Consider the following 15,249-nt stretch of genomic DNA (forward strand, 5'->3'; position numbering starts at 1 on the left):
TGGAGGTCCGCTCTACACTCCAAAAAACTGCCAAATACCACATTCTCCAAAACCTCAAGCTTGGTCAGAACCTGCCCTCCCTCCCACAACCTTGCCCCAATCTTTGTTCTCCTTGGATTAGACATTTTTTAAGGATAATGTGTTACAGTAATCTGTTAATTAAAAAAAGGCAATCCGATTGCCTGCAATGAGCCTGGGTAATAAGCCGCTAATAATTGAGCCGGAGGGATAGGTGGGGGTGGCGAACACACAGCTCTCCCCCACCCCCGGCCGGCATCGGCTTGAGACAGGAGATCGAAGGGGCCAGGTTCAAACTCAACACAGTTATGATAAATAAGGAGTGTAACTTCCCTATAATATTTCCTTTATTTATAAAAGGATGTGGCGGGGGTGGGGAGAAAAGGGTTTTCTGCTCAGGATCTGGTTGGCGAACGTCAGGCAGTTGGCTCTGCAGCCCTAAAGGGCGGGTCTCCTGTGACACTTCATCTCCTTAGCGCAAGGAACAGATGCTTGGGCTGATGCAGGAGGGAAGACCCCCACCCTCCCAAGCCCAGGAGCAGCTGTTCAGGCAAATAAATCCCTTTGCTGCTGGGGAAAAACACCACTACCAGCTCACAGCTCAGATCCTGCCTTGGTCCAGAAGCTGGAGGCAGATGGATATTCCAGCTGCCGGCTTCCACCCCCGCCCCAGTTCCTAACCTGTGTGCCTAGATGTTGAGGACTCTGACATGTGAGGGGAGGACAAGATAGCGATGGGCTCTGAAGATGAAAAACCATCCCAATCTTGGGGAGGGGTCAGCACCCTGCTCTGCCCTGACTCCCAGTATAGCTCCACCTCAATCCTGCAACCTTGAGGGCTGCATTTTAGCTTCCGTGCTCTTGGATGGAGTTGCAGAGCTTATGCACACACAGGTAAAAAAAAACCCCACACAGCATAGTTGGGAGAAGGAGGAACCTTACAAGCACACTGGCTGCATGAGTAGTTTCTCCAAGACCCTAGACACTGCCTGCCTGGCCCTGCTGGATTTCCAATGATTCAGTTCCCTCGGCTTTGAGTCCACAGCAATTAAGTAGCTGGTGAGATCCCCAATGACCGTTCCTGGGAAGAGCTCTATAAATTACTTCTGAAACCAAGAAGGCGAGGAGGAGGCGTCTGGGAGATATGGCAAAGCTGGCAACCCACTAGACAGGCAGATGTCTGCCCAGGCTGCCAGCAAGGAGGCTTCTGGGCCAGGCGCACCGGATGCCCAACCAATGTAAGCAGAAAGCACTTTTGGCTCAAGAGGGGGATGCAGCTGAGAGGTGTTGACAGAACATTGCACATATGAGACGTTTTCCCGATTGGCTGAAATCTGGCCGCTTGGGTGGGGCCTGTGGCACTGAGATAGAGGATTATGAAGCTGAAGATCCCTACCGGACCAGGCCAAAGACCCATCTAGACCAGCACTCTGTTCTTAAAGTGGCCAACCACATGCAAGCAAGACCCTAGTGCAACAACGACTCTCACCACTTATGATTCTCAGCAACCGGTTGCCTCTGAGAGTGGAGAGAGAACACAGCCGTTGTGGCCAGCAGCCACTGACAGAAGCCTTATCCTCCAGGATTTTGCCTAACTTGAACAACACTTTGCCTAAGGCCCAGCATAAGCACCAGCTCCACACTCTTCCCCCACCCACCTGGGCAGTTGCAATGATGCCTTTCAAGGCACCTCCCGGTCTGCAGAGCAGCACTGTGGGGGAATGACTGGCATGTTTGCAAGATGGTTGCTAACCAGCGAGAGGTTAACCACAGGAAGGCCTGAACTGTTTCAAGTGAGCCCACACCAGTGCAAACAGGAACTGCCCTCCTGGGCAGCCATCCTCTCTCAAGCACATTGAGCATGCTGGTCCCCATCCATCATCCTGAGGAAGAAAGCTATAAAGGGTTTCTTTCGGGGGAAGGGTTTTGAGAAAAACCCATTGCAGCTGACAGAGAGAGAGAGAGAGAAGGGATTTATCTTTGCAGCAACATTCCTTCCTCTCGTGGAGGAGTCCATGTGCTTGTGACACCTACGCAGTCCAGGCGCCTGCGGTGGGAACAGCAGAAGGAACATTTGGGAAGCAACATGGGGACGGCTACCTTGCTACCAACAGAGCAGCATGAAAGAAAGAAAGAAAGAAAGAAAGAAAGAAAGAAAGAAAGAAAGCTGCCATCTCCAGCCTTCAGTAATGCATCTCTCTCCTGTGCTGGCTGAGGGAGTGAGAGCAAACCATTCACCTGAAGCAGGGATGGTTTGGGCCTAGAAGCAGGCAAAATCCTGCAAAATTGAAAGGGTCATCATGTTACCTTGCAGATCTCAATGGACAGCAGAGTAGATTATAAATATTTTAAAGGAACAAGTAAGAAGATATGCAACCTGATCTCTCTTTATTTTTCATTACTGAGTCTTTTTATACAAAATGCCTTTTTCAGACAAAATATGGTATAGTTTATCCCATCCTAAGCTGGGTGGTGGGTGGGACAGAGATCAAGACAAAAGTAGGGAAGAAATGGAGAGAGGGGGGTGTCTGCAATTGTTTCAGGAACATAATCTTATTATTGATTTTATAATGTGAACCTCCATGGTATTTTTTCTTAATGTTGGTGGTCTAGAAATTTTTGCAAGCAATTGTTAATAGCAACACAAGTGTCAGGATAAGGGGCAGTGAACTATACTGACCCACAGCCCAGCCACTAGCTCTGGGTGCACTCTGTGAACTAGAAGGGATAAACAACCTTTTTTTAAGAGGTAGGGAGAAGAGAGGAAGCAAAAATCCTCAGAATAACAGCACTTCACATGGGGAGGCCATGCTCTGAAGTTTACAATACAGCTGCCACTAGAAACCTAAAGCCTCAACTAATACCCCAGAGCTATTCTCAGCAGGACACTTCCAAGCACTGGGATTGGCATGCAATGCCCATAAATTTGGTCACTGGTGAAGGCTGGGAGAAAAACCTTTGACCCTCCTGGAGTTTATTCTCCTTGCAATGTTTTTGCTGCTTCAAGTTTGCTCTCAATTGCAGTCACAGCATACGGGGTTGGTCACTTTGTGGTCTCTTTTAGCTGTTGCGAGGGCCAGCCTCTTGTGGATTGAACGGGCTTCTCTTGGCAAGCCAGCCACCACCACGAAGCCTCCAAAGCAGAACCAAACTGCTCAAGGGAAGCAATTCCATGCTGGTCTGCTGCCGGGGAAAGAGAGGTCAAGCACCACCTTCAGCCACCAGCAAGCTGAAAGGCAGTGCTGAAAGCTTCAGCAGGTGGGAAGGCAATCTGGGCTGGAGAGGGAAGCTTCTGCTCTGAGATCCAGGGAGCTGCTGCAGAAACAGAAAACCCAGCTGGCTCGCTCAGCCTTTTGTTTACAAGGCCGCGTCAGCAGCTGCTGCTGCCACTGACAAGCAGAGTCGCAGTGGGACTGGCTGCCTGTGTCAGGCCCGGAAACAAACAGGACCCAAAGTCCAACTGGCTCTGCGGTCATCACTTTAGCCACTGGCTGCTGCTGCTACTGACAGGTGCAATGTCTGCAGGCTGTGCGCACACCACTGTGGGGACACGGCGAGGCTAATGTCGGGTCTCAGCCAGACACAAGCCCAACTCTGATGAGAGGTGGGGGATTATATCAAAGGGCAGCCAAGTAGGGGAGCAGCAGCTAAGATGCTTCTCTGGGCTGATAAAGGGTGCAGATGGAGAGAAATGGGGAGAGGAGGTGGAGGAGGACAGATAAGTCTGTGCTGAATTGCTTGCTCTCTGGCCTTATCTTTTATCAGGCTGAACAGTTTTCCCCAATGCAGGGAGGAGGAAAAAAGGTAAACAGAGCCTTTGCCATCTGTACAGGGTTAAATGTTTTGATATAGGGTGGAGATGTGTATCTCTGCCCCCCAATTAAGCCCACCACACACCCCTATATGGCCCACCAGGCTCTTTTGGTCAAGTCAGACTCACCTGGCCTAAGCATGACACCATATGTGATGCCAAATGCAGGGCCAGAAAAGATGCGGGGTGATAAGGATCCAGCCCAGCATATATGGGGCAATGCTGTCAGGGGGTGCCTAGTCTTGGGTGTGGGAGCTTCACTGCCCTGGGCAAAGAATCATGAAGGAGAGAGGGAGAGGATGCAGGAAGCATGCTGAAGGCAAGAAGAAAAAAAAGAGAACGAAGTGGGTCTGGACAGCTGGGAGAAAAGAAAGGGAATCCTAGGTTGTCAGCAGATCACCAATTTCAGGACTGGACATTCCCCAGAGACAGGATGTTTATGCAGAGCTCCAAGCTTTGGACATTTTCACATGTATCTCTCATCTCTCCTCTATTTCTCCCGGGATTCTTCTACTCCAGCACTCCTTTCCAAAGCTGCCCAATAGCCAATGGCAGTCAGAGCCTCCAATGCTCAGCCATTCTGTGACATCATGGAAACCTCAGCCTATCACGGACAGAGACTTCATCAAACACCAAACCAGCATGAAATCTTTTCGTGCATTTACAAATAAATACAAAGTCCCTACTCTCTCAGTACGTGGAACAAAGAGTGAGCAGTTTCACAAGAGCAAACCCAATGAGATAGCAAAAGAGTGCCACACAATCCTACAATGATTCTCAGTTGTTGTTGTTTAGTCATTTAGTCGTGTCCAACTCTTCGTGACCCCATGGACCAGAGCACGCCAGGCACCCCTGTCTTCCACTGCCTCCCGCAGCTTGGTCAGACTCATGTTTGTCGCTTCGAGAACACTGTCCAACCATCTCGTCCTCTGTCGTCCCCTTCTCCTTGTGCCCTCCATCTTTCCCAACATCAGGGTCTTTTCCAGGGAGTCTTCTCTTCTCATGAGGTGGCCAAAGTATTGGAGCCTCAGCTTCACGATCTGTCCTTCCAGTGAGCACCCAGGGCTGATTTCCTTAAGAATGGATGCGTTTGATCTTCTTGCAGTCCATGGGAGTCTCAAGAGTCTCCTCCAGCACCATAATTCAAAAGCATCAATTCTTCGGCGATCAGCCTTCTTTATGGTCCAGCTCTCACTTCCATACATTACTACTGGGAAAACCATGGCTTTAACTATACGGACCTTTGTTGGCAAGGTGATGTCTCTGCTTTTTAATATGCTGTCTAGGTTTGCCATCGCCTTTCTCCCAAGGAGCAGGCGTCTTTTAATTTCGTGACTGCTGTCACCATCTGCAGTGATCATGGAGCCCAAGAAAGTAAAATCTCTCACTGCCTCCATTTCCTCCCCCTTCTATTTGCCAGGAGGTGATGGGACCAGTGGCCATGATCTTCGTTTTTTTTGATGTTGAGCTTCAGACCATAGATCCTCAGTTAAGTGTATAAAAATTAAAACTACCCACACACTTCTTACCTTCTGTAAGCTGGAGGAGTTCAGCTGCGTCTTATCAATTATTTTCACAGCCACCTGGATGGAAGGACACAAAGAAAGGTCATGTTAATTGATGTAAATGATGCATAACAGGTGTCCTGGGCATTTGCTAATTCTCAATGGTACAACACCATTGCCGCTGCCATGTATGTGAGCTGTAACAGTGTATCTGAACACAGGGGCTTCTTTGAAGCATCCCTAGCTTTTTAAAAAAGAATTTTAAGAACCCAAGTCACTCTGGAAGCTCATTTCTGGACACAGGTCAAGTGTAACAGTAATGCTATCAGAGTGGAGCTAATCATTCAGGAGGCTGGCTATTAACCCTGATTGCAAATGTTTTCCACAGTTTTGGGGTCTTAGTGCAGAATGTTGGTAGCTGCTTCAGGACCAGGTCAGCACACTGCATGGCCACCTGGGCTTGGTTCAGAGATGGAATCAGTAAAGTGTTTGTTTGATTACTTATTCCTATTTATTATTTTTCTTATACCTCCTGCCCTCTCCAAGACTGAAGGTCAGCTGCAAGCTTCTCTGCGGGCGGAGATTTAAACCCAAACCCTGTAGCTACAAGGACACAGTGCTTCTTCATATTTACACAGCATTTTCCCTGAGCGTTCAAGAGTGCTTTCGCAAGCAACATTGCATCAGCAATAGCACAATTGTGCCCATGATGCAGAGGAGTGCAGCTGACTTAAAGCCATCTCAGGGGTTTGTGGCCAAGGCAACATTTGATCCAGGTCCTCACACCCTCAGCCGTGACATCACATTGGCCCTTACATGGACAGTTCCATCTAGGAGGGGAAATCATTCTGCAATGACTGTTTGAAGCCTAAAGCAGCCACACACACACACACACACACAGAGAGAGAGAGAGAGAGAGAGAGAGAGAGAGAGAGAGAGAAGGCTCATGGTGCATTCCGCTGCAGTTTCCCCAGACACTGTGCTAATAAGACACTCTGGGAGATGTATTGTCTTGAGTGGGTGGATGTTCAAAACACTCCCCATTACACCACTTGCTAAATGGCTGCCTGCACAGCTATTGCTCTCTAGGCAGGCTGTTACAAGGACGGGCAATTAAGACACAAGGCAGAATTTCAGTCTCCTAAACATCTTTTCACGGGTCACTGATCTAGAGACACTATCAAGGAACAGACTTGCATGTACAGAAAGGCAGCTCAGTTTTCCAGAACCTGCTGCTGTCACCACTAGGGGTTTTGGGGTGTTAGAAGCTGGGCGGCAGCATATAAGCTATATCCTTCCATCTTGACGTCTCTCAAGTCCAGGGTCCTGCCCTGGATGTTCAAATAGATGGGCCTTGCGTCAGCCAGCAAGGGCAATTCTTACATTTACGAAACAGAAATGCCTGCATCTCCAAGGCAGACCTGGCAGACAACAATGTCTGAACCTGCTCGCAGTCAGTGTAGTCGGTACTGAGCTACATGGGCCAATGGTCTGACTCAGTACAAGACAGCTTCCTATGGTGCTCATAGATCAAACATGCCACAATCCTATGTAATTTCAATTAGTTGGGTTTGGGGATGGTGTGTGAGTGAGCATTAAGAGAACCATAGCCAGAAACCCGCAAAACAAGAGATGGAACCAGGCCAGCTGCAACTCCAGTCGATCGGAACAAGGCTGGTAATTGCAGCTCTTGTCAAGTGGCAGGGAATGATTGTAACGAGCACAGGGACTCAAAGCAATATCAGTGCTCCAGTTTCCCCTGGCAAGCTCACCCCCCTGCATTTAAAAGACTTCTGATTCCACTTCACGGAATCCCTAATCATGCACCACAAAAAAATAAAAAAATCAAAATTAAAAATTAAAAACCCTGAAAGTCAATTAAAATGCATGTGCAAAGCTAGTTGATTAGGGATAGTTTACTCCAAAACACAACCTTTCACATTTTTAACAGAATTCTGTGCTCCTGTGACAAAACAGAGCAGTGGTGATGGGGGGGAGGGGGTGTAAGCAGGAAGATGCAATGTGAAGGATGCACAGGAGTAACAGACAGTCGTGCAAATTACAGAAATGACAGGCCCTTTGCAACCACTGCCCTGCAGGCCTTTTAAAGTACCTCCATAAATAGAGGACTAAAAGCCTGGGTTGTTGTTGTTGTTTTTTTTTTTTTTGAGAGAGAGAGAGATTCTGGCAAATGCTACACCTAGGAAAAAAATTCAGGAGGAACAGCATTCCATGACGCTAGGGCAAGAGAGAGAGGCGTGATGAAGTCACTAGTTAAAAGAGCCCTGTTAGGTACGAAACTAGGCGCCCCAGTGTAACTTCAGAGCTGTATCAGACATGACCAGTCAGTTGTGGAAAGCTCTGATCAGCAACTAGAATTTCTCAAAAGCTGCTTTAAGATGGGAATGAGGAAGCGGATGCACCTACAACTCACTCCCCCTTAAAGAAATGGTGGGTGGGTGGATGTTTGGCACCAGGAACTGCAGGAATCTAACTGGCAAGCTCCAAAAGTTGAGTATCTGTGGTTTCACTCACTGCTAAGACTTTAAGCCAACAGAAAGCCTTTAGGGTTATAGCCAATGGAAATTAATTGATCTAAGTTCATCATGTCCATAAATATCAATGGGTCTACTCTGAATACAACAAACACTGAATACAATCTTTAATCTGAGGCCTAGTCTACACATGCAGCAGAATATGGAGTCAGACCACTGATTCATCTGGCTCAGAATCAAGCCATAGTGTTCCAGGGTTTTGGACAGGAATATTTACTAGCAATGCCAGGTACTGAATCTGGGAGCTTCTGCATGAAAAGCATGTGCTCCATCACTGAGCTATGGCCCTTCCCTTAATAATCAGGAGCAGCCAAACATCTCAGGCTTCCTCCTCTCCAAAGCTTGGGGCCTGGTGCTTAGTCTAAGCTACAATTCGCCTAATGAAGCCATTTGGCTTCTTCCTTATTTCCCATCAGGCCTCCCGCAGCCTGCCCTTCCTGCCTGTTACATCACTGAGTGCCTGTCCTGGCAGGAAAGGTGCCAGTATGGCCCTTATCGCATGCTATGTGCGAAAACTCAGCCAGAAGGGGAAAGAACTGGCTATTCCTCATGCAGAGCCTTCCATATGTATGGCACCGAGTCGCCAGGGACCTCAGACAAGAATGCAGGACGTGATTTAGTAGAGGAAGAACAAACAAGGTGGGCAGGTCAGCTTCAGCCAAGCCACTCCTGCTCTCTTCAGTGGAAGCAGGTATTTCCCTCAAGGATCCTCATCAGAGAATTGCCTGCAGCATGTGCTTACAAGCTTCCAGGAAGCTGAGTTCAGCTGCTTGGAAAAATAACCAAGAGTCCAGAAAACTGTCTGCCCCACAGGGCAGCAGATTCCATCTTGATGAGAAGTGGGAAGGGGGGACTGCAGACTCTCCCCACACTGGCTGAAATACTCAGGAGGAGAAGGTAGAGAGCATCTGAAAACTTTGCAAATGGAAAAGTTGGCTTTTTTTTTCAAGGCTGCATGTTAGTTCCTCAGAACTAGCCCTGTAAAGCTTGGGGTGTGTGGTATGTTCAAAGTGCTTCACTAACAGAAGGGAGTGTGGTACAGTAGACGCAGCATGCCAACGTCTCAAGAGGAAAACCAGCGCAGGCTATTTTGGTACAATGACTTTGGTGTGGTTCAGAGTGGAGTGGGGTTCTCATTTGGACAGGCACTTCAGTGGCCGGAGATAAAGATTTTATTTCAGTAGTATGTTTTTACTGCTAAAATGTGGTTTTAGAAACAAAACAAAATCCATACGCAGTGAGAGAGAATATTTGTTTTTTTAAGATGCAGTGTACTGGCTTTAAACCTAAGAATGACAATGAGATTTTGACTTGTGCTATTGGGCTATCCTGTCTCCTCCTCTTGCTGCTGCAGCAGCTACGAATGCCACCCCAACCCACCCAGCTGCTTCTGAAGGTTAGGGGACCTCTTCAGAGTTGAAGAATGGTGGAGCAGAGACAGTGACAACTGGCCCCACTGACTAACTGCACCTTATGCTCGTTCAAGAGGCTCTTGGGGGCCAAGCCGCAGTGCTTATAAAGGTCATCTGCCCAGAGCCCTTGTGGATAGGAAGGATTATAAATCAATTTATACATGACTCAACAAGCAAAGGGCCCTTTACATATATCACTATGCAGTGAGTGCTGATGCAGCACAGCAGCTAAGGATGGGAGATATATCCCTTTAAATCTCATCAAACTCACTAGGTGGCTCACTAGGCCACCCCCTCTCAGCCTCAACCATTCCATCTTTTTTCAGTTAATAACACTGTGCTACCTTACAGGCCTGTTCTGTGGACGGAGATAATGTAAGGCAAGTTCTTTCAACACTCAAAAAGGCACCACAAAAGTGTTAATTATTACTGCTAGTGCAGAACTAGCTCTCCTGAGAACCTTGGCTTTTGTTGTTGCTGTTACAAGAGAGGCTTATTTGTAATGCAAGTTACTAGTCCTCAAGGTTATGGAGGTTTGTCACAACAAACACACATTTTGTGTGTGTCTCCCCACTTCCCTTCTTAACCTTTCTACTTCTTACCCGTTCACTCCAGGTATTCATTGGCCTGTCCCTCTCCTACTTCTGCACCCCAGCTGAGCCTAGAAACTCCAGGCCCAACACTAAGAACTATGATAATCAGATCTGAGTAAAATTGTGCTTTACCCTAAACCACCGAGACAGGACCCAGAAGCCAGCTTTTCTGGTTGCAGAATCTGATTTCCCCACATCTCTCTTTTTAAAAGCATTGTTGGTTGGAGAACTAGACTCTCATTCCCTCACATCTTTGGAGGTTGCCTGCATAAGCAAAAGACCCCCCCCCCATTGCTCTTGCTTCCCCTCTCTCACCTCTTTCCCTGTCAGGACATGCCGTGCCAGTTTGACCTTGGCGAAGTTGCCCTTCCCAATCGTCTTCAACAAGCGGTAGTTCCCAATGTGTGGCTGCTCATCAGCGGAGGTAACTGGGCCGCGGCCTCGTAGCATGTTGGACTTTGTGTTGGGCTTGGACTCCGGATGTCCCAAGGCCGGCTGAGAAGAAATTAAAAAAAGAAAAGAAAAAAGTTTGGTTTCTGAAATGTTTAAGCAGTTCTATTCAGTGTCAAAGTTCCCCATTTCCCACTTTCCATTCCCATTCTGGAATGAGAGAAAGAGAGACAGAATGTCACCCAGTACCTTCTTATAAACAACAGTCCTTCAAAAATGCCACAAAAGTTACTAGTCTACAAGAATGTGGGAAAATTGCTCAGTCTGTGCAATGTATATACTGCGTTGCAAAATTTATTAGGCACAGAATTTGTACTTTAAAAATCCATAAAGTAGACACAACCCTACCCTCTATCACCCTACAAAACCTCCCTCATTAACCAAAGCTGCCCACAGTATATTTAATGAGATGACCAGCTGGGCAGCTGAAAAGTAGCATCCAGGGGTGATACCCCAAAACCCAAAACTCTAGCTGGGAAAAGATCCAGGATGCTATCAGTTCGAGGAAGGGAGCACAGCTGCTGTACAGGCTGACTGCTTGGACCTCTTTGTGGATCACAGCTCAAAACAGCCATTTCCAACACACCCTCAGGCAGATATAGGCTGACTGAGGATCTAGGATCTTATTTGCAGGGTTTATGGAAAGCCAATGAGCAGAGCATGCTCAGAAATTCAAGGGATGCCTCACCCAGTTGTTGTTTAAACATGCAGTTGAGGCCACATCCCCTAAGGAAATGACACTGCCCGTGTGTCCCGTGCCCCTGATAAGCATTGACCTTGCTTATCACATTCACCCTGCCATAATCACCCCCAATTCACATATAGGGAAATAAAACTGAGAGCATGCAAATTTGGTTCAGGCCATTCAAGGGCATAGCTGTGAACCAGAAGTATCTGAGCTGCGGCTCCCATTCTCTAATATACCACAGATGGAGAAGCTGTGGCCATCCAAATGATGCTGAACTGCAGCTCCCATCAGTCCCAGGCAGCATAGCCAATGGTGAGGGATGATAGGACCTGTAGTCCAGCAACACTGGGAGAGCCATAGGCTCCCTATCCCTAGGCTATTTTACTTTATATATTTGAAGGATTTATCAGCCCGTCCTTCATCAGTACAGATACCAGGGCAGAGTTCGCACAAAATTAATAATCAGCATACAGAGATAAAACAACAGACCAAGCTCAGCATTGTAGGAAGCTGCCTTATACAGAGTCAGACCACTGGTCCATGTACAGTCAGTACTGTCTACACGGATTGGCAGCAGCTTTCCAGGGTTTCAGGGAGGGGACACTCTCCGACCTACTTGGAGACCCCAGGGACTGAACCTTGGACCACTTGCCAGATGCTCTACCACTGAGCTATGACCGGCCCACAAAAGTAAACTAAGATTCTAGTCTTCATGGGTCTGAATGGAGGACTGTATTATACTGGAACCTAGGAAACTGACATATCCTGAGTGAGACCACTGTTCCACCAAGCTCAGCATCGCCTATGCTGACTGGCAAGAGGATCTTCAAAGTGTTAACTTGATGTCAAAATAACTATGTTGGCGTGTGCAAGAGGATGGTATTCCACAAGAGGCGCCACCACAGAGAAGGCTCTGTAAAGCAAGTTTTCCTAGGATTGGAACATGGAGAAGTGCTTCCACACATCCAATTTACAAAGCAAGAGAAGTAAAAAGAAAAGGAGAGATAGTCCTAAGGAGCTTGCAGCCAAAACAATCTTCGCTCCCATCTATTCCACCTACCAATCTCCTCCCCAATCATATTTCCGAATCTGTCCTCAAAACTGAAACCTCCAGAGCTCCATCTCTGGATGGTCTTGCCAACCACACCTTTGGGTCCAGAGCCCCCCATCAAGGCACTTGCTTGCAACATCTCCCAAGCTAATTTCATCTCACACAAGGGCAGAAGTTAGCTTTTTGGGGTGGGTTTTTTAGAACCCACCACACTAAAAGAAAAGAGTTCAAAGACAATCAACAGAATTTCAAAAATCAACAGTACTTTATATGAGTGTGTTTGATTCCTTCCATTTTTTGTCATCCTATGTGAAGCCACTGGCACAGGGCATTTGTTTGCACTCTTCCTAGCAGAGGAAACAGCACTCTGCTTGCACTCCACTGATTGCAAGAAGTATTCCTGACTTGACAGTGACTAGAGAGGTGAGCCCTAGCTGCAGCAAGTAGCAGGGAGCACAAAGACTCACCCAGACTTGACAACATGCACGTTGACTGAGGACAGCATCTCACAACACTTCAGGGTGGGGGTGGGGTGTTGGTTTTTTAAAGTGGTTACAGGATAATTGGACTATGACTTAAAAGTGCCTGATTGAGACCAGGCTGAACATGCCCACAACATTCCCATTGGCCAGATTTTCAACCCGTTTAAAAATCATGACCACTGAAATGCAGCCGTGCAAATCTCTGCACCTTGGAGCAGGTCTTGAATTTTGTGCAGTGAGCCTGCAGATGTGCAGAATGCAGACAGGCCTGGCAAAACGGAAAAATGCTTTCTGCTCTGGCCCTGCACCCCACATTTGGCTTGCTTTCCCAAGGACACTCTGGGCTGTTGCTCTCTTGGGCTCACTGCAACAGCTGAGCCACCATTCCAAAAGGCACCCTGGAGGAGCAGAATCAAACACTGCACCACTCATTTATAATTTACACTCACGTCTGGGTACGGAAGGAGGAAAAGGAACACAAAACATCGACAACAACCAAATCTCGACTCCTGAGAGCAGGACTAGAGGCATGGGGACTTCACTGACTGCACCTTCAGGGGAACCTATTCCATAGATATAAAAATGTGGGCTGCCACTAAACAAGCAGTATTCAAAACTCTCATTGTTCTGGGCGCGTTTTGTGACAGGGAATTTCATAAACACAAGCAGTTTCTGAGCTCTGGGCACAGTACCGCACCTAAGATTTCAGATTAAAATTGCCACTGTTACTTGGAAGTAAATCCCAACCAAGTTCAATGGGGCTTCCTCCCAAGTAAAACGTGCATGGATTGGGGACCTTTCTTTTCTACCAAACATGTTTTGTTTAAGTTTCAGTTGCCTTGTTTAATGCACTTTTAATGTATGCTCTGCTTTTAATTTGAAATATACTAGCCAGTTAGTTATGATGGTTTAAGAAATGCATGTTAAAGTGTTATCTAGCTCAGACTCTCACAGTGATCCTTAAAATCAAAACCAATTTTGGAGTGGAATCACTGAAGGACCCTTAAGACTTAGGTTTGCGAACTGGACACTCAAGGCGGGTGTCTCTGCCATCAGTTGTATAGGCTAATATGTGCTAATTGTGGTGCCAAAAAGATACATTTATGTGAAGGAAAGGGGGTGCAGGGAGAATCCAGGGCTTGTATGCAGAGTGGAAGGAAAGGAGGAACTTTTTGTGCCTCCCCACTTCCAGCTACTCTCTGAAGAATGGAGAAGAGACCCTCTTAAGAATATTAGGGGGGTGGGCAGTGGAAGGACTAGACCATGTGTGAAAGGAACATAGTATTTTAGCTGCAGTTCATTCATTTTCAGCTTTGTATTCTTGTAATAAAAAAGTGTGCCTAGACATTCCATTGTGGCGCCCATAACCTAGGTTTAAGGTGCCATTTAGCTCTTAGGTTTCATATCTAAGTTTCTAACACCGTAAACAAGTTATCCTAAAGGGGATCTGGTGGGATAGGAAGCTGCCTTATACCAAGTCGGACCTTTGGTCAATCTAGCTCAATACTGTCTAGGCTGGCTGGCAGTGGCTCTTCAGGGTTTCAGACAGGAAGACTTTCCCAGCCCTGACTGGAGACACTACTGGCGATTACATCTGGGGCCCTATCACTGGGGTTCTGCCCATTCCCAATCTCAAGCAAAAAGATGGTTCTGTGAAATGAGCAGTGCAGTGGGAGCCCCACAGGCAGAAAATGGAAAGCAAAGGCCACCTTAACTAAGTTAAAGCAAGGATGGGAAATCAATTTCCCTCCAGGTGATGCTGAAGATTGGCCATGCTGCCTGGGACTGATGGGTTCTTTGGTCCAACATCACCTGGAGGTCACCAAGTTCCTCCATCCCTGCAAGAGAGCAGCAGAGCCATGTTGTGGGGTTGATGTTTTCTAATGGTAATAAATTTGCGCTCTCTCTCTCATGCTAAAATGGATGCTTATACATTACCAAACCGAACTGAAAAGTGTTAACTTTCATGTATGACAACTTGGGATCCATATACTGCACATGAATGAGGCCCTCTCTCTGTAGTAGCCTGCCTGTGCATTAAGATCACCAGAAAATGCCTTTCACATAGTTCTGCTGATAAGATGTGGCTCAGTGTGTGGTTACATCGCATGGGGCCTTATCCACGACTGGCATTTCAGCCACAGAATTCCCTCCCTCCTGAGGTATAACAGGCATCCTCAGCTGGTCATCTTTTGATGTGGATTAAAAAGGTACCAATTCTCTCAGACTTTTGCTGGAAACTGATGTGATGCTGAATTGAAGGCCGTTTACTCTGAAGCTTCTGGGTTTTAAATTTTTTTTTTTTTTTTGCATTTTAACTCTATTTTAAATGTTGTTGTGATTTTATTTTATAGGCATTTATCAGTTTTGTAAACGTCATGAAATTGGTGGGTGGGATATACCGTATTTTTCACCCCATAGGACGCACCACCCCATAGGACGCACCTAGGTTTTTTTTGGGGGGGGGGAATAAAGAAAAAAAAATTATTTCCCCCCCCAGGCACGGGGCTGGTGCAGGGGAAGCCCGAGCTTCCCCCGACCCCAGCCCCGAGAACAGCCTGCTATCCGCAAGCCTAGGGAGCCTGGCGGGAAGTAGCCCCGGTCTCCCCAAGCTTGCGGAGAGCTGTGCGAAGCCCGGGACTGCAGACAGCTCTGTGCAGCTCTTGGGAGCCCGGCGCGAAGTC

The 15,249-nt window shown here is 47.3% G+C and overlaps 1 protein-coding gene across 17 annotated transcripts in view; it reads right to left on the reverse strand.

The window, feature by feature from the left end:
* Positions 1 to 15,249, reverse strand: part of MARK2 (microtubule affinity regulating kinase 2) — a 108,943-nt gene that overhangs the window by 25,590 nt on the left and 68,104 nt on the right. For all 17 annotated transcript variants that reach the window (XM_083418744.1, XM_083418736.1, XM_083418732.1 and 14 more), the window contains exons 2-3: positions 10,210 to 10,389; positions 5,359 to 5,412 (exon numbers count right to left, since the gene is read on the reverse strand). In XM_083418744.1, coding sequence (XP_083274870.1) covers positions 5,359 to 5,412; positions 10,210 to 10,389 — 234 coding nt within the window. The remainder of the gene's footprint in view (positions 1 to 5,358; positions 5,413 to 10,209; positions 10,390 to 15,249) is intronic.

This window comes from Podarcis tiliguerta (genome assembly GCF_965153285.1).
Source record: "Podarcis tiliguerta genome assembly, chromosome: 16".
In the NCBI taxonomy this organism is placed as follows: Eukaryota; Metazoa; Chordata; class Lepidosauria; order Squamata; family Lacertidae; genus Podarcis; species Podarcis tiliguerta.